The 24,321-nt window shown below is 46.5% G+C and overlaps 1 protein-coding gene across 2 annotated transcripts in view; it reads right to left on the bottom strand.

Moving 5' to 3' along the window:
• The window catches only part of cad (carbamoyl-phosphate synthetase 2, aspartate transcarbamylase, and dihydroorotase), a 161,594-nt gene extending 137,556 nt beyond the window's left edge, over positions 1 to 24,038 (bottom strand). For both annotated transcript variants that reach the window (XM_072557614.1, XM_072557624.1), the window contains exon 1: positions 23,887 to 24,038. In XM_072557614.1, coding sequence (XP_072413715.1) covers positions 23,887 to 23,995 — 109 coding nt within the window. In that variant the 5' untranslated portion in view covers positions 23,996 to 24,038. The remainder of the gene's footprint in view (positions 1 to 23,886) is intronic.
• Between the last annotated feature and the right edge of the window lie 283 nt (positions 24,039 to 24,321).

Raw genomic sequence — 24,321 nt, 5'->3', positions numbered from 1 at the left:
CCTAATCTTCTGCCTCGGCAGCCTACAGCCTGGAGGACTCAACATGGAATTCTCCAATTTCAAATAACCTTCCTTCCCTTTCCTAGACTTCTTTCCCAGCCCATTCCACTCTTCCCAGCCACCTACTGGAGTCATTCCTTCCATTGACCAAGCAAGTCGTACCCTCTGCCTGTCTTCACCTATCCCCACTTCACCACCCCACCCCGTCACCCCTTTTATCTGCAGCTCCCCTAACATCACCCGCAGTCCTGAAGAAGGGTTACACCCAAAAAATAAACTTCTCCACCTCCTGATGCTACCTGGCTTGCTGTGTTCTCTCAGCCTCCTGCTTGTCCACTTTGGATTCCAGAATCTGCATTTCTTTTGGTGTCTCACAATGGTGGGGGAAGCAAGAATCGGGGTCACAGTCTCTGAGTACAGGGTAACCCATTTAGGATGGAGAGGGGAAGAAACTCAGTCAGTAGAATTGAGAGCCTGCAAAATTCACTACCACAGAAAGCAGTGGAGGGCAAAACATGTTACGATTTTAAGAAGTTGGATATAGCACTTGGAGGAAAGGTGTAATAGACTACTGAATTGAATGATGAGCCATAGTCATAATGAATGGTGGAGCAGGCTGAATGGGCCACTCCTGCTCCTATTGTCTATTGTTATTATTTCCTTATTAGCTAATGACAACAACATTTTGGCAACAAGTTCCAAGTAAATCAATGTTACAGACATAAGTTATCACACAAAAAAAGGCACTGCGCAGCATCAGCATCACCTATTTGGACACAGGTTCCCCCAATTTACAATGACTAACTTATGAATGCTCAGAGGCCGACCGCCATTTCCATGGAATTCTTTTCCATAGCCTGAACAGGTTATAGGGAACGTTCCAGCATCAAGGACCAGGGGCCTGCCAGGCAGGTGAAATTCCCAGTTAATTGATTGGGTTCCCTTCTGTGGGTTTTGGGTTTCCATAATAGGCCTTGGAACATATCCCCCGCAGGGGTGTGTGAGGGTAGAGACAGAGAGAGAGAGAGAGAGAGAGACAGAGAGAGACAGAGAGAGAGAGAGAGAGAGAGAGACAGAGAGAGAGAGAGAGAGAGAGAGAGAGAGAGAGAGAGAGAGAGAGATCGGTCGACGGGGCGGGGGTGCGACTACTGTACTTACAAATGCATTACCATACAGGGCTCTAATTTTAAAAAGAGCCAACGCATGAACATTTCTTGTGTTTACAAACAGTTGGTTTACACTGTCCAGCATTGTATTCCAACTGGGTCAACAACTTGGCTTGCGAGGGATTCCAGAATGGAATGTGTTCACAATCCAGAGGTTGGCTGTATTATGCTAACAATACACGGTGGAAACATTTTAATGGGAATGCACTCAGGTGTCATTTGGAACATGATCCGTGACAATGCAATTTGATGAGACCACCAAAATCAAACATTAATATTTAATTGTTGTAACTATGCAGCTGAAGATAAAATTCACAACAAAAACTTCAAACAGATGTGTGACAGATTGCAAAAGTGAGAATGTGTAATATTTCTGCATGTCACTTATGCCCAAAACTGTACAATCTTTTAAAATCTCTGATTTGCACCAAGAGTAAGCATCTCAAAAATCTTAAATACAGATTAAACATTAAGAATTAGAACAAAGATACCATTTTATCTTTTGCCCCTCAGGATCACTGCAAAGGATGCCAGTCTTCATCTTCACCTGAAGCCTATTTGGGCAAGAGGTAGAGTTGCACATTGTCCAGGTAACAAAGCACAGGTGAAAAAGTTCTCAAAACAGCAGAACAAGTGAAAGACGACTGCACAACTCATCAGGTGCAAAGGTAAAAAGGTGCTATCGTAGCAAGGCAGGACCAAGATATTGTAGTTCATTGAAATCCCACAACCAATGCAATCATAATTGCATAGCCATTACAGCACCCAAGGTCCCCACATTAAAGGTTTCTACTGGATTCCATTTGCCAGGTCCAAGTATTATGGTAACAACCAACTGGTAATGGGGCAGTCTGTGAACCAGCGAGTCCACAAATAAGAATATATCCACAAACAAGGAGGTCACTGGATATCAATGCTGGGGTAAAGGTATTTTTGGGTGACATCCTGTGATTGCATTTTTATGACCTCTTCAGCATACCCTCTGACCACCCCAAGTAGAGACAGGGCTAGAATAAATTTCCTTTAATTAAGATATCCCAATAATTCTGGTTTGTGAATGCACCCTGCAGGGTCACCATCCATGCAAGCAAACCAAGCAAGTTCTAAATTCTGTAACTGAGAACATTAGAAATAAAATCACTGAAATTCTCATGAGCGACTATATGGAAAAAAGTATTGCAACTGCATCAAGTGAGCAATCAGACTCCAAACTGACAACATTCCCTTCAGTGAGACCTTGGTGGGGCAGATGAAGGAACAATGGGACACGCCTTCCATTTGAAAGGAAAGGTTGACAATGATGCCTGCATCGATAAGAGTTTATTTTGCCACCTGGAATATGATCTTAGATGCAATGGTGGAGTTCTCCAATTGTATAAACAAAAGACTTAAGACGCTAGCCCTTGAGCTTAGTCATTGTCAATATCCCACTATCATCAATGGTTCTGTCCCAATCCTTGACTCAGACGACATTTAAAAAGGTTTCATTCCAACTTTGGCGAAATCCCCACTGCCAGCCTGAAAGATCAGATCATCCTTTCAGGGGACAATAATCAGGTTTGATCAAAAATCTGATGCATGAAGCAGAACCACTGAGGGAAAAAGGGAAAGGCCACGACAAATGACATCCAACTGTTGAGGAAATTTTCAGTCTGGCTTTGTTGTAACAAACATCTTTTTCCATCAGAAGGACAAACAAAACCATATGGAGGCATCCTAGATCAAAGAATTGGTAAACCCTATATTATGTGATGGCATGGGCCAAAGATGTGCGATCTGAATCACTCAATCCACGTGGATGACTCATGCCATCACCTTGTCTGATCAGGAATGAATACGTGCTCACTTATCAAATATTGCAATGCCCAAAAGGACAATATTTCAGCTGTAAAATAGTCTGACCAAAGAGAGGAATTGCAAGCGCAGCCCCTGACCAATCTGAAATTGAGTTAGACACATGAAGTACAATGGAATCAAATAAAGTCTGCTACACTAGGTTACTACTTCACACCAAGCCTGAAGGTCACCAGGACTAGTATGGTGAAAACAATGACAAAGTATGTAACTTCCTAGAAGAAAAACAAGCGAACTAGAGTTACAAGTCAATAATACAGCATTTAAATTGCAGGGATCAGGGTTCAGATCAAGTTATCTTTACATAGAATAATTGCAGCCCTGCAATGATTCTTACAGCATTCCACTTGTTACAGGGTACCATTCTGAGGACACCCCTCCTTATTCCAACTCTGGCTGAATAACAGAAAACAATCTTCTTTCCATACTAATATACTTATCTTACTAAGTAGCCAAATATGCAGTAGCTTAACAACCAACTTTCGGACATCCAAATGTTTCTTATACTAGTTTGTCTTGATCAATCCTGCATGTTATGACCTCAAGAAATTCTAACAAAATTTGTCATACATGATTTCCTCTTCATGAAACCATACTTTGGTTAGTTATACTACAGAATTCTAAATGCTTTATTAGATTATTTTATTATTGTTGTAAAGAATGTATGAAAAATAAACCACCAGCGAAATTCACAGTTGACCTGGGAGAAACCTGCTGGGGGGAGCTCCCAGCAGGGGAGCAGATTAATGGCTAATTTTAAAGTGTAATCTTACTGTTTTATTTTGTAATTACAATCGTGAGTAGAGTGGGTTATTTTTTGATTATGTTTTTAGTGAGATCTGTCTCTTCATTAAACTTAAAATATAAAAACACAAGTTAGCCTGCAGCAGTGTTTTTTTAGAACAGCAAGACTCTGATATTTTTTGGGGCTGCAGATGGTTAAAATGCAAATTTGGCCTTGAGTAGAGTGATGTGCTCTTCCTAACAGATGTGGGAGATTATGGAGAGTTTACACACTATTGATGATCATCAGTCGTGTGGAAACTCTCCATAATCTCCCAGGAAGATTATTTGGTTGCAGATCCTATAGGGTCACATGGATCGGTTGGAGCAGTAGTTAGAGGCAATGAGGAATTTACAGAAGCCAGAGATGCAATGGATGACAGTTACAGGAAGGGAGATACAGTCAGGTAGATGGGTTACCGTAGGAAAGGTAGGAAACGGAGGCAGGTAGTGCAGGAGTCTCCTGTGGCCGTCACCATCTCAAACAAGTATGCTGTTTTGGAAAAACAAAGAAGGTGATGAACTCTCAGGGGAATGTAACACTGACAGCCAGGTTTCTGGTAGCAAGACTGGGTCTACTGTAATGAGGAGTATGTCAGGTTCCAAGCAATCAATCGTGATAGGGGATTCACTAGTCAGAAGCACAGACAGACGTTTCTATGGCTCAAAGACAGAAACCAGAATAGTGTGTTGCCTCCCTGGTGCCAGCATCAAGGATTTCTCAGAGAAAGTGCAGAACATTCTCAAAGAGGAGAGGACCCAGCAGGAGGGCGTTGTAATAGGAACTGACAACATAGGAAAAAAGATGAGACTCTGAAGGGAGAATACAGAAAGTTAGGCAGGAATTTATAAAAGGAGGACCTCGAGAGTAGTAATATCAGGATTGTTCCCGGCGCCACGAGTTAGTGAGGGTAGGGATAGGAGGATAGAGCAAATGAATGCATGGCTAAGGAGCTCGAGGAAGGGGAGAAGGATTCACATTTTTGGATGATTGGAATCTCTTCTGTGACCTGTATGAAGACAGCAGATTGCACCTGAATTGGAAGGGGACGAATATCATGCTGCTCAGGATGATTTTGAGGGGGGGGGGGGGGGGTGACAGGGACCCAGGGAGATAGTGAGGCAAGAGATCAGCCTGAGACTGGTACAGCTGGGTCAAAAAGGAGCAGATCAAATAGTCAGGGCAGACAGGAACAAAGCAGAGAATTAGGTAGGACTGAAATTAAACTGCATTTATTTCAATGCAAGAAGCCTAACAGGGAAGGCAGATGAACTCAGGGCATGGTCAGGAACATGGGACTGGCATACCATAGCAATCATGGAGATATGGCTCAGGGATGGACAGGATTGACAGTTTCTACAAATGCTATAGGAAGGATAGGAAATGGAGCAAGAGAGAAGGGAGAGTGGTGTTTTTGATAAGGGTTAACATTACAACTGTACTTAAGGAGGGTATTTTGAAGAATTTATCCAGGCAAGTTTTTTGGGTGGAACTGAGAAATAAGAAATGGAGGATTACCTAGTATGACTGTACTTTTGACTTTTAGCAGGAAATTGAGAAACAAATGTGTTAGGAGATGTCAGTTACCTGTAAGGATAATAAGGTGGTTATAGTCGGGGATTTAAACTTTCTAAGCAGACTGGGATTGCCATAGGGGATGGAGAGGAATTTGTTAAGCGTGTACAAAAAAAGTTTCTGATTCACAATGTGGATGTACCTACTGGAGAAGGTGCAAAACTTGATCTACTCTTGGGAAAATACCAGTGATTGAGATATCAGTGGGGCAGCACTTTGGGGCCAGTGACCATAATTTTATTAGTTTTAAAATAGTGATGGAGAAGGATAGACTGGATCAAAAAGTTGAACATCTAAATTGGAGAAAGACAAAAACTTTCAAAAGTTGATTGGGGGCAGATGTTCACAGTAAAAGGACAATTGAGAAAATGGGAACACTTAAAAATGAGATAATGATAGTCCAGGGACAGTCTGTTCTGGTTAGGGTGAAAAGCAAGGGTCATGAGACTAGGGAATGCTGGATGACGAGAGAAATTGAGACTTTGGTCAAGAAAAGGAAGGAAGCATGTGTCAGGTATAGACAGCAGCGATAGAGTGATTCCTTAAAAAAGTGTAAAGGCAGTAGAAGCATATTGAAGAGGGAAATCAGGAGGGCAAAAAGGAGTTATGAGATAGCCTTGGCAGTGAGGGTTAAGGAGAATCCAAAAGGGATTTTATCAATATATTAAAGACAAAAAGAAAGTGTAACTAGGGAGAGAATATTACTGAGGTGGTGGTGCTGGACATCTTAAAACACATGAAAAGGTGGATAAGTCCCCAGGACCTCATTAGGTGTAGCCCAGAACAAATAACAACAAAGAACAAAGAAAATTACAGCAGAGGAACATGCCTTTAGGCCCTCCAAGCCTATGCTGATCCAGATCTTCTATGTAAACCTGTGGCCTATTTTCCAAGCATCTGTATCCCTTTGCTCCCTGCCCATTTATGTATCCGTCTAGATACATCTTAAATGACGCTGTCATGCCCACCTCTATCACCTCCACTGGCAAAGCAGGCACCCACCAACTTCTGTGTAAAGAATTTTCCATGCATATCTCCCTTAAACCTTACCCCTCTCACCTCAAACTCGAGACCCCAAATAACGGAGTCCCTCACTCTGGGGAAAAAACTTCCTACTATCCAGAGTCTATACCTCTCATGAATTTGTAGACCTCAAATCAGGTCCCCCCTCAACCTCCATCTTTCTAATGAAAATTATCCTAATCGACTCAACATCCCTCCATACCAGGCAACATCCTTGTGAGCCATCTCTGTACCCTCTCAAAAGCATTTACATCCTTCTGGTAATGTGACGACCTGAACTATATTCCAAATGTGGTTGGACCAAAGTCCTATACAATGGTAACATGTCTGCCAACTCTTGTACTCAAAACCCATTCAAATGAAGGAAAGCATGCCATATGCATTCTTGACCACTCTATTGACCTGCATTGCCACCTTCAGGGAACAATAGATTTGAACACTAAGATATGTCTGTAGATCAATTTTCCCCAGGGCTTTTCCATTTATTGTATAGTTCACTCGAGTTGGATTCTCGAAAATGCATCACCTCAATGCACTTGTTCGCATTGAGCTCTATCTGCCATTTCTCCGCCTAACTCTCTAATCTATCTACATTCTGTTGCATTCTCTGCCAGCTCCCTTCACTAACAGCTGCTCCAACAATCTTAGTGTCATCTGCAAACTTGCAAATGAGACCACCTTACTCCAGATCATCGATGTATATCACAAACAACAGTGGTCCCAGCATAGATCCCTATGGAATACCACTGGTCACAATTCTCCATTGAGATACTTCCTTCCACTACTTGAAGATGCCGGTGTTGGACTGGGATGTACAAAGTTAATTCACTACTACTCTGTTGCCCAGCCAGTTCTCTATCTATCTGGCTAGTACACACTGGATCCCATGCAACTTCACTTTCTCAATCAACTTACCATGGGCAACCTTATCGAGTGCCTTACTGAAGTCCATGTGTATAACATCTACATTCCTTCCCTCAGTGACTTTGTCACTTCCTCAAAGAATTCTATTAAGTTGGCAAGACATAATCTTCCGTGTATAAAACCACACTGCCTATCACTGATAAGCCAATTGTCTTCCAAACGTAAATGAATTCTATGTTCTCCAGCAGCTTCCCTACCACTGACGTCAGGGTCACCAGTCTGTAATTACCTGGATTACCCCTGCTACCCTTCTTAAACAATATTACCAATTCTTCAGTCCTCCAGGATCTCACCAGTGTTCAAGAATACCTGTTAAGGCCCCAGCTATTTCCTCTCTCCCTTCTCTCAGAAACCTGGGATAAATCCCATCCGGACCTGGGTACTTGTCCACTTTAATGCCTTTTAGAATACCTAACACTTTCTCCCTCATGTCGACTTGACCTGGAGTAATCAAACATCTATCCCTAACCTGAATGTCCCTCTCCTCGGTGAATATGGATGAAAAGTACTAGTTAATAATCTCACCCATTTTCTCTGGTGACATGCAGAACTTCCTTTGAGTGGACCAACCTTTTCTCTAGTTACCCTTTTGCTCCTTAAAAACGAAGATTAGATTAGATTAGATTACTTACAGTGTGGAAACAGGCCCTTCGGCCCAACAAGTCCACACCGCCCCGCCAAAGAGCAACCCACCCATTCCCCTACATTTACTCCCTACCTAACACTACGGGCAATTTAGCATGGCCAATTTACCTGACCTGCACATTTTTGGACTGTGGGAGGAAACCGGAGCACCCGGAGGAAACCCACGCAGACACGGGGAGAACGTGAAAACTCCACACAGTCAGTCGCCTGAGGCAGGAATTGAACCCGGGTCTCTGGCGCTGTGAGGCAGCAGTGCTAACCACTGTGCCACCGTGCCACCCACAAGGAAGGAAAAACATTGGGATTTTCCTTAACCCTGTTTGCTAAAGATATTTCATGAACCCTTTTAGTCCTCTTAATTCCTCATTTCAGACTGGTTCTACTTTCCAGATATTCTTCCAAAGCTTCACCTGTTTTCAGTCACCTCGACCTTATGTCTGCTTCTTTTTTCTTCTTAGCTAGTCTCAATTTCACCTGTCATGCATGGTTCCCTCATCTTGCCATTTCTTATCCCTCATTTTTATAAGGACGTGTCTGTCCTGCACTCCAAACCAACCTCTCTTTAAAAGCCTCTCACGTATCAAATGTGGATTTCCCTTCAAACAGCTGCTCCCAATCCACATTCCCCAGTTTTTGCCCAAATTTTGCTACAATTGGCCTTCCCCCAATTTAGCACTCTTCTTTTAGGACCACTCTCGCTCTTTGTCCAAGATTATTCCACAATTTACAGAATTGCAATCACTATTCCCAAAGTAATCCCCTACTGAAATCTCAACCACGTGGGTTGAGGGAAGCTTGGGAAGTGATTGCTAGATCCCTTGTGGAGATATTTGTATCGCCAACGGACACAGGGAAGGTGCCAGAAGACTGGAGGGTGGTTAATGTGATGCTATTATTTTCAGAAAGGTGGCAAGGAAAAGCCACGGAACTATAGACTGGTGAGCTTGTTGTCTGTGGTGGGCAATTGTTGGAGGGGATTCGGAGAGACAGGATTTACAGGCATTTGTGAAGGCAAGGACTGATTAAGGATGGTCAACATGGCTTTGTGCGAGGGAAATCTTTTTTTTATTTCAAAAATATACTTTATTCATAAAATGATTTGATGGTCTGTACATTTGGTCATGCCATACATATGTCCACATTTACAAACACAGATTCGAATTTATCCTGTCATATACAGGTCTGTGCATTTTTCAATCTTATACATTTATTTGGCTGAGGCATCAGCAGAGCCCAAAAAACGTCCGCATGGGCCCCCTGTTCTTCTTTAGGCAGGCCGATCTTACACGGTGGTCTTTCCCCACCGCGCCTTGGCGGCAGCTGCCCCAAGCTTCAGCGCGTCCCTCAACACGTAGTCTTGGACCTTGGAATGTGCCAGTCTGCAACACTCTGTCGGGGTCAACTCCTTCAGCTGGAAGATCAACAGGTTTTGGACCGCCCAGAGAGCGTCCTTTACCGAGTTGATGATCCTCCAGGCGCAGTTAATGTTCGTCTCGGTGTGAGTCCCGGGGAACAGGCCGTAGAGCACGGAGTCCCGCGTCATGGCGCTGCTTGGGATGAACCTCGACAAGCACCACTGCATTCCTCTCCAGACTTCCTCTGCGTAGGCACATTCCAGAAGGAGGTGTGTGACAGTCTCGTCCCCCCCGCAGCCACTTCGAGGGCAGCGTGCAGTGCAGCAGAGAGTCCGGGCGTGCATGAAGGATCTCACAGGCAGAGCCCTTCTCACCACCAGCCAAGCCACGTCTTGGTGCTTGTTGGAAAGTTCTGGCGATGAGGCATTCTGCCAAATGGCTTTGACAGTCTGCTCAGGGAACCGCTCTACAGGATCCGCCCTCTCCTTTTGCCGAAGGGTCTCAAGGACGCTACGTGCTGACCACTTCCTCATGGAGTTGTGGTCAAAGGTGTTTTTCCTCATAAATTTCTCCACGAAGGACAGGTGATACGGAACGGTCCAACTACTCGGAGCGTTCCGCTGCAGCGAGGCCAGGCCCATCCTTCGCAACACCGGGGACAGGTAGAACCTCAGTACGTAGTGACACTTGGTGTTTGCGTATCGGGGATCCACGCACAGCTTGATGCAGCCACACACAAAGGTGGCCATCAGGGTGAGGGTGGCATTGGGCGTGTTTTTTCCCCCATTGCACTGGTCTTTGTACATTGAGTCACTTCGGACCCGGTCCATCCTTGATCTCCAAATGAATTGGAAGATGGCCCGGGTGACTGCAGCAGCACAGGTCCTGGGGATAGGCCAGACCTGTGCCATATAGAGCAATACTGAGAGTACCTCACACCTGATGACCAGGTTTTTTCCCCGCGATGGAGAGCGACCGTTGCCCCCATCTGCCTAGTTTCTGTCTCATCTTCCTGATCCGCTCCTCCCAAGTCTTGGCGCACGCCCCAGCCCCCCTGAACCAAATACCCAGCACCTTCAGGTGGTCAGTCCTGACGGTGAAGGGGATAGAGGATTGGTCGGCCCAGTTCCCGAAGAGCATGGCCTCGCTCTTGCCTCGGTTTACCTTGGCCCCCGAGGCCCGTTCGAACTGGTCACAGATGCACACGAGTCTGTGCACGGACAGCGGATCAGAGCAGAAAACAGGAACGTCATCCATGTACAGGGAGGCCTTAACCTGCAGGTCCCCGCTGCCAGGAATAGTCACCCCTCTCAGGCTCGCATCCTTCCTGATGGATTCGGCAAATGGCTCAATGCAACACACAAACAAGGCGGGTTAGAGGGGGCATCCCTGCCTGACTCCAGATCTTACAGGGAAGCTATCTGATTCCCACCCATTGATTGAGACTGCACTGACAATGTTGGTGTAGAGCAGTCTGATCCAATTTCCGATTCCCTCCCCAAAGCCCATTTTGGAGAGGACATCCCTCATATATGTATGCGATATCCTGTCAAAGGCTTTCTCCTGGTCCAGGCTGATGAGGCAGGTGTCCACCCCCCTGTCCTGCACGTAGGCGATCGTATCCCTGAGGAGTGCAAGACTCTCAGAGATCTTCCTGCCCGGTACAGCACAGGTTTGGTCCGGGTGGATCACCGATCCCAGAGCAACCTGACCCGGTTGGCGATGACCTTTGACAAGATTTTGTAGTCTGCATTTAACAGTGAGATCGGTCTCCAATTTCTAATTTCCTCCCTCTCCCCCTTCCGCTTGTAGATGAGGGTGATGATGGTTTTCCTCATGGATTCACTCATGGTACCTGCACGAAGCATACTGACATACACCTCCAGCAGGTCCTGGCCGATCAAGTCCCAAAGAGCGGAATAAATCTCGACCGGTAAGCCGTCGCTTCCAGGAGTTTTATTCTTTTCGAAGGACTCGAGGGCCTTGGTCAGTTCATCCAGAGATAGCGGCTGGTCCAGCCTCTCTCGTGTTCCGTCATGTAGGACCTCTGTGAAAGAGGACAGGAACGACTGGGAGGCAGCGCTGTCGGTTGGCTTCGAGTCATACAGGCTGGCGTAGAAGGATTTGCTGATCCTCATGACGTCAGCCTGAGATGACGTTACCGAGCCATCTTCTTTCTTCAGGCTGCTGAGCACGGAGCTCTCTTTGTGCACCTTCTGGAAGAAGAAACGTGAGCACATCTCGTCCTGCTCCACCGAGCGGACCCTGGACCGGAAGATTTTCCTGGAGGCCTCCGAGGCAAAGAGCAAGGCTTGCTGGCCCTTCACCTCCTTGAGGTCCTCCGTGACATCGACCCCCATCGTCTGCAGCAGGAGCAGGTTCTGCATACTTTCCTGGAGCTGGGACAGTTTTCCCCACCTCTCTCTCGCCTCCTGGACACCTTTGAGGAGAAAGAACCTCTTGATGTTCCCTTTTACCGTTTCCCACCAGTCTGCTGGAGACTCAAAGAGGGGCTTCACGGTTCTCCAACCTGCGTAATCCCTCTTGAGCTCTTCGATGTTTCCCGGGGTCAACAGCTTAGTGTTCAGTTTCCACGTTCCCTTGCCCGCCCGCTGTTCGTCCTGTAGGTGACAGTCGGCCAGCAAGAGGCAGTGGTCAGAGAAGAACACCGGCTTGACGTCGGTGGATCTGACCGAGAGCGTTCGGGACACAAACAGGTAATCTATCCTTGAGCGGATAGACCCGTCTGCCCGTGACCAGGTGTATCTACGCTGCGCTCCATCTGCAGGGGTGCTGAAGACGTCGTGCAGCTTGGCGTCTTTGACCGTTTCCATCAGGGCTCTGGACGTAGCGTCCGGTTTACTGTCCCCCCCGCCGGATCGTCCATCTGCATCAATGATGCAGTTGAAGTCTCCGGCCAGAATGACCGGCCTGGACGTAGCCAGCAGCAGTGGAAGCTGTTGCAGGACGGCCAACCGTTCACTCTTGCCCACTGGGGCGTACACGTTGATTAGTCTCACGGGAGCGTTTCTGTATTTAACGTCCGCGACGAGGAGGCGCCCGCCCACCACGGGAAATCATGTCTCAGTAACTTGATTGAGCCCTTCTTCAGGAATGAGGAAAGTGTGCCAAGCAAACTAAGATAAAAGGTAGGGAGGAGGGACTTGGGGGAGGGGCGTTGGAAATGCGATAGGTGGAAGGAGGTTAAGGTGAGGGTGATAGGCCGGAGTGGGAGTGGGGGCGGAGAGGTCAGGAAGAAGATTGCAGGTTAGGAAGGTGGTGCTGAGTTCAAGGGATTTAACTGAGACAAGATGGGGGGAGGGGAAAATGAGGAAACTGGAGAAATCTGCATTCATCCCTCTCCATCTCCATTAGTGACGACCGACTTGACACTGACATTTTTTTACAAACCCACCGACTCCCACAGTTACCTGGATTACACCTCTTCCCACCCTATCTCTTGCAAAAATGCCATCCCGTATTCCCAATTTCTCCGCCTCCACCGTATCTGCTCCCAGGAGGATCAGTTCCACAATAGAACACACCAGATGGCCTCCTTCTTTAGAGACCGCAATTTCCCTTCCCACGTGGTTAAAGATGCCCTCCAACGCATCTCGTCCACATCTGGCACCTCTGCCCTCAAACCCCACCCCTCCAACCGTAACAAGGACAGAACGCCCCTGGTGCTCACCTTCCACCCTCCAAACCTTCGCATAAACCAAATCATCCACCGACATTTCCGCCACCTCCAAAAAGACCCCACCGCCAGGGATATATTTCCCTCCCCACCCTTTCCGCAAAGACCGTTCCCTCCGTGACTACCTGGTCAGGTCCACACCCCCCTACGACCCACCCTCCCATTCTGGCACTTTCCCCTGCCACCGCAGGAACTGTAAAACCTGTGCCCACACCTCCTCCCTCACCTCTATCCAAGGCCCTAAAGGAGCCTTCCACATCCATCAATGTTTTACCTGCACATCCACTAATATCATTTATTGTATCCGTTGCTCCCGATGTGGTCTCCTCTACATTGGGGAGACTGGGCACCTCTTAGCAGAGCGCTTTAGGGAACATCTCCGAGACACCCACACCAATCAACCAAACCGCCCCGTGGCCCAACATTTCAACTCCCCCTCCCACTCTGCCGAGGACATGGAGGTCCTGGGCCTCCTTCACCGCCACTCCCTCACCACCAGACGCCTGGAGGAAGAATGCCTCATCTTCCACCTCGGAACACTTCAACCCCAGGGCATCAATGTGGACTTCAACAGCTTCCTCATTTCCCCTTCCCCCACCTCATCCTAGTTTCAAACTTCCAGCTCAGCACACTCTCCTAGACTGGTCCGGACTTGTCGAACCTGCCTATCTCCTTTTCCACCTATCCACTCCACCCTCTCCTCCTTGACCTATCACCTTCATCTCCTCCCCCAATCACCCATTGTACTCTGTGCTACTCTCTCCCCACCCCCACCCTCCTCTAGCTTATCTCTCCATGCTTCAGGCTCACTGCCTTTATTCCTGATGAAGGGCTTTTGCCCGAAACGTCGATTTCGCTGCTCGTTGGATGCTGCCTGAACTGCTGTGGTCTTCCAGCACCACTAATCCAGTATTTGCTTTCCAGCATCTGCAGTCATTGTTTTTACCTCAATGAGGAAAGTGTGTCCAGCAGGCTAAGATAAAAAGGTAGGGAGGAGGGACTTGGGGGAAGGGCATTGGAAATGCGATAGGTGGAAGGAGGTTAAGGTGAGGGTGATAGGCTGGAGTGGGGGTGGGGGCGGGGACAGAGAGGTCAGGAAGAAGATTGCAGGTTAGGAAGGTGGTGCTGAGTTCAAGGGTTGGGACTGAGACAAGGTGAGGGGAGGGGAAATGAGGAAACTGGAGAAATGCGCATTCATCCCTTGTGGTTGGAGGGTTCCTAGGCGGGAGATGAGGCACCCTTCCTCCAGCCGTCGTGTTGCTTTGGTCTGGCGATGGTGGAGTCCAAGGACCTGCATGTCCTTGGTGGAGTGGGAGTGTTGAGCCATGGGGTGGTTGGGTTGGTTGGTCCGGGTGTCCCAGAGGTATTCTCTGAAACGTTCCGCAAGTAGGCAGCCTGTCTCCCCAATGTAGAGGAGGCCACATCGGGTGCAGCGGATGCAATAGATGATGTGTGTGGAGGTGCAGGTGAATTTGTGGCAGTTATGGAAGTGTCCCTTGGGGCCTTGGCGGGAGGTAAGGGGGGAGGTGTGGGCGCAAGTTTTGCATTTCTTGCGGTTGCAGGGGAAGGTGCCGGGAGTGGAGGTTGGGTTGGTAGGGGGTGTGGATCTGACAAGGGAGTCACGGAGGGAATGGTCTTTTTGGAATGCTGATAGGGGAGGGGAGGGAAATATATCCCTGGTGGTGGGGTCCGTTCATCCACTTTACCAGCACCTTCCACCCCGACCTCAAATTTACCTGGACCATCTCAGACTCCTCCCTCCCCTTCTTAGACCTCTCCATTTCCATCTCGGGCGACCGAATCAACACGGACATTTAATATAAACCGACCGACTCCAACAACTACCTCGACTACACCTCCTCCCACCCTCCCCCCTGTAAAAACGCCATCGCATATTCCCAATTCCTTCATCTCCGCCGCATCTGCTCCCAGGAGGACCAGTTCCAATACCGTACAACCCAGATGGCCTCCTCCTTCAAAGACTGCAATTTCCCCCCAGACGTGGTTGACGATGCTCTCCACCGCATCTCCTCCACTTCCCGCTCATCCGCCCTTGAGCCCCGCCCCTCCAACCGCCACCAGGAAAGAACCCCACTGTTCCTCACCTACCACCTCACCAACCTCCATATACATTGTATCATCCGTCGTCATTTCCGCCACCTCCAAACAGACCCCACCAGGGATATATTTCCCTCCCCTCCCCTATCAGCATTCCAAAAAGACCATTCCCTCCATGACTCCCTCGTGAGGTCCACACTCCCCACCAACCCAACCTCCACTCCCGGCACCTTCCCCTGCAACCGCAAGAAATAAAAATACATGCGCCCAAACCCCCTCCCCCCCCTTACTTCCCCCCAAGGCCCCAAGGGATCCTTCCATATCCGCCACAAATTCACCTGCACCTCCACACACATCATTTACTGCATCTGCTGCACCCAATGTAGCCTCCTCTATATTGGGGAGACAGGCCGCCTACTTGCAGAACGCTTCAGAGAATACCTCTGGGACACCCGGACCAACCAACCCAACCACCCCGTGGCTCAACACTCCCACTCCACAAAGGACATGCAGGTCCTTGGACTCCTCCATCGCCAGACCATAGCAACACGACGGCTGGAGGAAGAGCGCCTCATCTTCCGCCTGGGAACCCTCCAACCACAAGGGATGAACTCAGATTTCTCCAGTTTCCTCATTTTCCCCTCCCCCACCTTGTCTCAGTTAAATCCCTTGAACTCAGCACCACCTTCCTAACTTGCAATCTTCTTCCTGACCTCTCCGCCCCCACCCCCACTCCGGCCTATCACCCTCACCTTAACCTCCTTCCACCTATCGCATTTCCAACGCCCCTCCCCCAAGTCCCTCCTCCCTACCTTTTATCTTAGTTTGCTTGGCACACTTTCCTCATTCCTGAAGAAGGGCTCAATCAAGTCACTGAGACATGATTTCCCTCGTACAAAGCCATGTTGACCATCCTTAATCAGTCCTTGCCTTCACAAATGCCTGTAAATCCTGTCTCTCCGAATCCCCTCCAACAATTGCCCACCACAGACAACAAGCTCACCAGTCTATAGTTCCGTGGCTTTTCCTTGCCACCTTTCTGAAAATAATAGCATCACATTAACCACCCTCCAGTCTTCTGGCACCTTCCCTGTGTCCGTTGGCGATACAAATATCTCCACAAGGGATCTAGCAATCACTTCCCAAGCTTCCCTCAACCCACGTGGTTGAGATTTCAGTAGGGGATTACTTTGGGAATAGTGATTGCAATTCTGTAAATTGTGGAATAATCTTGGACAAAGAGCGAGAGTGGTCCTAAAAGAAGAGTGCTAAATTGGGGGAAGGCCAATTGTAGCAAAATTTGGGCAAAAACTGGGGAATGTGGATTGGGAGCAGCTGTTTGAAGGGAAATCCACATTTGATACGTGAGAGGCTTTTAAAGAGAGGTTGGTTTGGAGTGCAGGACAGACACGTCCTTATAAAAACCTTATATTACCTTATAATCCAGGTAATTACAGACTGGTGACCCTGACGTCAGTGGTGGGGAAGCTGCTGGAGAACATAGAATTCATTTACGTTTGGAAGATAATTGGCTTATCAGTGATAGGCAGTGTGGTTTTATACACGGAAGATTATGTCTTGCCAACTTAATAGAATTCTTTGAGGAAGTGACAAGGTCACTGAGGGAAGGAATGTAGATGTTATACACATGGACTTCAGTAAGGCACTTGATAAGGTTGCCCATGGTAAGTTGATTGAGAAAGTGAAGTTGCATGGGATCCAGTGTGTACTAGCCAGATAGATAGAGAACTGGCTGGGCAACAGAGTAGTAGTGGAAGGAATTAAAAATCACACAGCACCAGGTTATGGTCCAACAGGTTTCGGAGCGACACTCTTTCATCAGGTGGTAGTGGAGGGTTCAATCCTAATACACAGAATTTATAGCAAAAATTTACAATGTGATGTAACTGAAATTATAGATTGAAAAATTGATTGTCTGTTAAGCCTTTCATCTGTTAGAATACAGTGATAGTTTCACTTTCATGTGTAAATGACAAAACCTTTTTTAAAAATGTTGCATAAATAAATGCATGCATTCATGTAGAACTCTGAGCTCAAAAACTGCATGAATTTGTGTAAAACTCCGTTATCTCACTTTTTAGATTAGAATCAATCTAAACATCATGGCATAGACAGAGAAACAGGGGGCCCACACCTTCAACATATTGTCTACCTATCACCATTGTTAACAGTTAACCCGAGAATGCAACTTTTAAAAAAAGGTTTTGTGATTTACACATGAAAGAAGTGAAACTATCACTGTATTCTCTCTCCTCCTTGACCTATCACCTTCATCTCCTCCCCCAATCACCCATTGTACTCTATGCTACTCTCTCCCCACCCCCACCCTCCTCTAGCTTATCTCTCCATGCTTCAGGCTCACTGCCTTTATTCCTGATGAAGGGCTTTTGCCCGAAACGTCAATTTCGCTGCTCGTTGGATGCTGCCTGAACTGCTGTGCTCTTCCAGCACCACTAATCCAGTAACACTTTCCTCATTCCTGAAACGTCGATTCTCCTGCTCCTTGGATGCTGCCTGACCTGTTGCGCTTTTCCAGCAACACATTTTCAGCTCTGATCTCCAGCATCTGCAGTCCTCACTTTTTCCCTACTTTAGGAAAAATGATGTTAAACTTGAAATGGTTCAGAGAAGACTGACAAGGGATGTTGTCAGGATTAGAGGGTTGGAGCTAAAGGGAAAGGCTGAATAGGCTGGGATTTTTTTTCCCTGGAGCATCAGAGCCTGAGGGGTGTCCTCAAAAGACTTATAAAACCTTAATAGGCATGGATAGGGGCAATAGCCAAGGTCTTGTTACCAGGTTAGGGAAGTCCAAAACTACAAGGCATAGGTTTAAAGGCAAGAGGGAAAAGATTTAAAATGGATCCAAGAGGTAACTTTTCCCACAGAGGCTGATCAATGTATCAAATAAAGCTGACACAGGTGGTGGAGGCTGGTACAATAATAACATTGAAGAAGCATCTGGATGGGTGCACGAGTAGGAACAGCTTAGAGGGATATGGGTCATATGCAGGCAAATGGGTCGAGATCAGTTTAGACTATCTGATCTGTGCAGACAAGTTGAACTGAAGTGTCTATTTCCATGCTGTGTAACCCTGAGTCCAGAGATTCCTAGAAAATCACCACCTCGGCCTCTGCAATCTCCTCACCTGTATCACTCAGAACTCTGGGGTGTAGCCCATCTGTTTACCTTCAGACTTTCAGCTTCCCCATTGGGACAACATCAATGTGTTTATTAATGGAGACCATTGCAGTGCTATCCCAGTCGAATGTGTGGTCCTTGTCATCTGTATGTATGGCTACTAAGGACAGCTGGTCGTAGAGTTTAGTGGCTAGTTGGTGCTCATGGATGCTGATAGCCAATTGTCTGCCTATTTGTCCTACAGTGTTTCATGCAGCCTTTGCAAAGAAATCTTGAAACTTCATCTGCCTTGCACAAAATGAGTATTGAGTCTTTTGTTCTGGTGAGTTGTCAGAGCATGGCTATCGGTTTATGGGCTGTCATGAGTCCGAGTGCTTGGAGAAGTCTGGCTGTTAGTTCGGAGATGTTTTCCTATAAAGTACTGTGGCTAGTGTTGGGTCGTGGTGTGTCCCCATCATGTTGTTTGTCTGCTAGGCATCCGTGGATGAAGTTGCAGTGTGGTCTTGGCAGAGACTTTGTAGAGGTGTTCTTCTCTTTGCAGGTCAGGAGTGCTGCAGTGCATTGTCACCTTTTTGAACAGGGTTGTAATGCAGCTTCTCGTGTGTGTTTTGGGTCATTCCTATTGTATTTCAGGATCTGGTCCGTGTGTAGCTTTTCTGTACATTCACTGTTCTGTGTTCTTTCTTGCCATCAAATCCAGGAATGGGAGTTGGTTGTTAGTTTCCTTCTCCCATAAATTTGATCCCTGTGAGCATGGCGTTGATCATCACAACCTGGCAAAAGAACTTCAGCAAAAACTGAAAACATCTTATCAGCAGATCCAAACACTCCATGCAATCATCACAGGAATTCCTAGACAATATCAGAAGCATAAACATAGACCAGGATGAAGCAATGGTCTCATTCAATGTAACAGCAATTTTTGTCAATTGAGGTAAACATTTTAGCTAGAAAGACAATAGCCAATCTCCTGGACAAACAGAATGGACAACACAACAGGGAATATATCAACAAGGACAGCGTACACAAACAACTAAACCTGTGCTTGATGACATTTCATATTCAACAGCCAGATTGATGAACAAATCAATGGGACTCTATGCCTCACCTATCTCCAGGGTCATAGCAGAAACAGTGATGCAAAGACTGGAACAAACAACCTTCCCACATATCTGGATCAGATACATGGATGACACTTTTGTAATAATTAAGGAGAACAGAGATCAAGAACACATACCAGATTATCAACATATGCTCACAGGGATTAAATTTACAAGACAGGAGGAAACTAACAACCAACTCCCATTCCTGGATGTGATGGCAGAAAGAACACAGAAGTGATTGCACAAAAAAAGTGTAAAGAAAAGCCACACGGAGGGACCAGATCCTAAACTACAACAGCAAACACAGGAGAAGCCGTATTCGGATCCTATTCAAAAAGGCTACAACACACTGCAGCACTCCTGACCTATGAAAAGAAGAACACCTCTACAAAGTCTTTGCAGACATATCTGTTCTTGGCAAAGTCATCCACAGATGCCTGGCAGACAAACAACATGATGAGGACATGCCATGACACAACACACTAACCATGCTGCCTTACATAAAAACATCTCAGAACCAGACCACTCAGATTCATGACGTCCTCACTCAGCCAAATAAAAGACCCAGTACCCATCATATGCAAGACTAATATAGTTTACAAGACTCCATGCAAAGGCTGCATGGAACACTATAAAAGGACAAACAGGCAAGCAACTAGCCATCTGCAGCCAAAAACACAAACTAGCCACTAAACGCTACGACCAGCTGTCCCAGTGGCCATACACCGATGACAAGTTTGACTGGGATAACACGGCATAATAGGATAAGATTATTTCAGAGAACACTTTTGGGTCACCTGTATCAACCAACCCCACCACCCCATGGCTGAACAATTCAACTCCCCCCTCCCACTCCACCAAGGATGTGCAGGTCCTGGGCCTCCAACGCCAATCCCTAACCACCAGACGCCTGGGGGAAGGAGGTCTCATCTTCTGCCTTGGAACCCTGCAACCACATGGGATTATTAATGTGGACTTCACCAGTTCCTCATTTCCCCTCCCTCCACATTATCCCAGTCCCACAAGCCTCCAACTCAGCACCGCCCTCTTGATCTGTCCATCACCTTTCCCATCTATCCACTCCACCCTATCACCATCCCACCCACCTTCATCTACCTACTCATTCTCAGCTACCCATCCCCTCCCATTTATCTCTCAGCTTTCCCAACCCACAAGCCTCATTCCTGATGAAGGCCTCATGCCCAAAACGTTGATTCTCCTGCTCCTCGAATGCTGCCTGACCTGTGCTTTTCCTGCACCACACTCTCGATACAAACTTTGAATACCTTTCCTCAATTGTAATAGACTTACACCTGATGATTCAATCTTCTCATTCTCAAACTGCAAGGTGATTTCTGTCATACTATGGTCACTGTCCTCTCAGAATTCCTTCACTTTAAACTCCCTCAATCAAATCTGCCCTATGACATACCACCAAGTCTAGAATTGCCCGTTCCCTCGTGGGCTCTACCACAAGCTTCTCCAAAGGGGCACAAACATTCCACAAAATCTTTTTCTGCTACCAACAAGAGGGAAACTATGGAGGAACCTCGGTTATCTGAATTTCAGATTATCTGAAGAAGACTTCAGGATCCCATAAAACATGACATCAAAGAGGTAAGTGTAATCGACTTAACTATACTGAAGAACATGTGAAAACGCTGGCAAAAACAAAGAAACACAAGCAGCTAAAGCATCAGCAACTGGATATTTTTTAGGCAAGGGTTGTCACACAGCCCTCTGCAAAAGTAAATTTTTTTTTACAGTATAGGGTATTCCCATCACTTTACCAGGCCATTCATAAAACGCATGTGCAAGGCAATGCTTCTGTCTTTCTATTGCAAGACTGAGTTCCCAAAAACTGACAAATGCTCTTGCGATTGTAGAAGCTGTTTGGGACCTTATTTAATGCTGGGGTTTGATATACAGTATTTATGTGATGGTAAGTCCTTCTCATTTAACTTGTAATTTGCAGATTGCAAGGATTAGTTTGTTTAAATGGCAGACTCATTAAAATGATAAATGTAAACGAATTCTCCAATGACTTTGCCTAGAGCAAAGCATTAGATCAGTATGGCTTCCCTTGTTTAAGGTAAAATCGATTATCCGAACGAAATAGTGCCCACCTGTCTTATTCCTCTGTACAGGGAGGATGAGTGAACTAACCACAGCACCAGCAATATAGATGGGGAAAGGAACTGGAATACAGCAATGGTTGGGGCACTGCAATTATGGGCATAGTTACTGTTTTCTGTAGCTGTGAGAGCCCTGAAGATTCTGTGGCTTGTCCTTAACACTGGCATGGGACATCTCTTTAGAACTAGAATGGAAATTAGAGTTGGAAGAAAGGGATCCAGCTATTCTTGACCATGTTAACAATGACATTAGTCTAAAAAGGAACTCTGAAAGATATTTTTAACAGTTAGTAGCTCAGTTGAAAAGTAGAATCAGCAATTACTATTTGAGCCACAGGCTAACTTAAATGGGGCTAGTGTTGAGTTAAATGTGTGCCTCAAAGGTTGGTCTAGGCAGAATCAATTTTAATTCACTGAGCACTGGCACCAGTACCGGAGTAGATTCCAGATTAGCGTGGTGCTGGAAAAGCATAGCAGCTCAGGCAGCACCCGAGGAGCAGGAAAATCGACATTTTGGGAAAAAGCCCTTCATCAGGAATAGAGGCAGAGTGCCTGCAGGGTGGAGAGATAAATGAGAGGAGGGTGGGATGTGGGGAGAAAGTAGCATAGAGTACAATAGGTGAATAGGGGTGGGGATGGAAGTGATAAATCAGAGAGGAGGGTGGAGTGGATAGGTGGAAAGGAAGATAGGCAGGTAGGACAAGTCATGGGGACAGTGCTGAGCTGGAAGTTTGGAACTGGGGTGAGGTGGGGGAAGGGGAAATGAGGAAACTGCATCAGGATTCCTGAAGAAGGGCTGATGCCCGAAACATCGATTCTCCTGTTCCTTGGATGCTGCCTGACCTGCTGTGCTTTTCCAGCAACACATCTTCAGCTCATTCAAGAAGATAGTTCATGACTCCATAATAAGACCATAAGAAATGGGTACCTGAGTAAATTTTTTGGCCCCTGAAGCCTGCTCAATAATTCAATAGGATCACAGCTGATCTGACATTCCTCACGTCCACTTTCCTGCCCTCTCTCTGTAACCTTTGATTTGTAAATGCATGCAGGATACAAAATGAGGGAAATGAGTTCGTAACATACTGAAATTGGAGACATAATGTTCATTAAAATCCCTACAGTGTGAAAATAGGTCATTTGGCCCAACAAGTCCACACTGACTTTCGGGGGACTATCCCACTCAGACTCACTCCCTACCCAATTTTCATAACCCAGGATTTCCAATGGCAAATCCAACTAACCTACACATCCATGGACAATACAAGCAATTTAGCGTGGCCAATCCACATAACCTGAACATCATTGCATTGCAGAGGCAACACACGGAGGAGGGGGGGGGGGGGGGGGGGGGTGAAGAATGTGCAAACTCCACACAAACATCCAAGGCTGAAATTGAACTCAAGTCCCAGATGCTAACCACTGAGCCACTGCAAAAGGAGCTCGCAATAACTTCTTAACTAGTGGACAGTTATAGGAGGATAACATTAACCATCTTGCCATTAACCACTTTTCATGTTGTGGCCACCACAGAGACGTGACTGCAAACAGATCAGTCAAAAAGTGTGGTGCTGGAAAAACGCAGGTCAGGCAGCATCCAAGGAGGAGAGTTGACATTTTGGGCATAAACCCGTCTTCAAAGAGATTAGGTTGGGAATCAAATCTGAAGGAAATGCTAAAATGCATCCCTTGGACGGGACAGGCGGACAGGGTTGCCTTTCTACTAAAAAAAAGTGCTGTCATTCGTTAGCAAGAAGCCATATGGGGTCAGAAGATGCAGAATGTGTGCAGGTAGTGTTGACGAACAGCAATAGGAAAAAAAACATGTTGATGGGAGAATGTACAGGATTCTTCGTAGGTGAGCCAGAAAATAAATCAAGAGGTAGTACAGGAATGTACATAAGGCACTATTACAATAATCATGGGGAATTTCAAAATGCAGGTTGACCAGGAAAATCAGGTTTGTGGCCGATCCGAAGCAAATAAATTTATGGAATGTCTACGGTGTTTTACAAAATCAAAAGCTTGCAAAAACTTCTCCACTAGTGGAGAGTTGTAGGGGACGACTTTAATCGTTGGGGGTCTAAAGAAGTTTCACGCCGTTGCTCCATGACCATAAAGAAGTGAAACACGTGGACGTCCTTAAAACATTACATCCAAAACACCAGCATAAATCAATTAGATTAACAGCATAAATCACCATATAGATATTTAAGAACTTTCTAAAACTAAATTGCGAGCAATAATCCAATGAAAAAAAAAAGATTGTTCTGTTTTGGGGATCGGTTTTACAAATGGTGACTTAGCATGCTCACGTTAGCAACATCTGAAACGTCTTGTGGAAGAACATCTACAGAGTTCAACTTTTTAAAAGAAATATCAGCCCCCGACTCGCCACAAACCTTACCGACTTCTCCGAAGACGCTGGTACTCGCACCGAACAGCCTGCCTTTGAAAGAAGAGCCATCTTCCAAGAAAAGCCTCGCAGTTTCCTCCGTTGCGACTTTACCCGGCATGGTGCGTGCAGGTTGCTCCAGCTGTGTCGTTCTGTTGAGATTATGATCTGTCGGTTCGTCTTGAGGCCTAACACGTGAGCTCCACACGACAGCTCAGTTCACAACAAAAGATTCTGTGCTCGGCTGTAATCAGAATCACAGCGGCGGAACCTGCTGCTGCTGCTGCCTTCTCAACAACACTTATTCGTACAGCGACTGTTCAAGTCTCAGTAAAAGTCACAAACCGCCAACACATCCTTCGATGCAACTCTCTGCAAAAGGAAGTGACGTCCCTACAACTGGAGGTGAAGCTGGCACTGGGATGTGATCAAGATTCAGCTCAGTTC

This window comes from Chiloscyllium punctatum, chromosome 3 (genome assembly GCF_047496795.1).
Source record: "Chiloscyllium punctatum isolate Juve2018m chromosome 3, sChiPun1.3, whole genome shotgun sequence".
In the NCBI taxonomy this organism is placed as follows: Eukaryota; Metazoa; Chordata; class Chondrichthyes; order Orectolobiformes; family Hemiscylliidae; genus Chiloscyllium; species Chiloscyllium punctatum.
The sequence above is the reverse complement of the archived record's forward strand: the minus strand, read 5'-3'. Positions and strand labels throughout refer to the sequence as shown.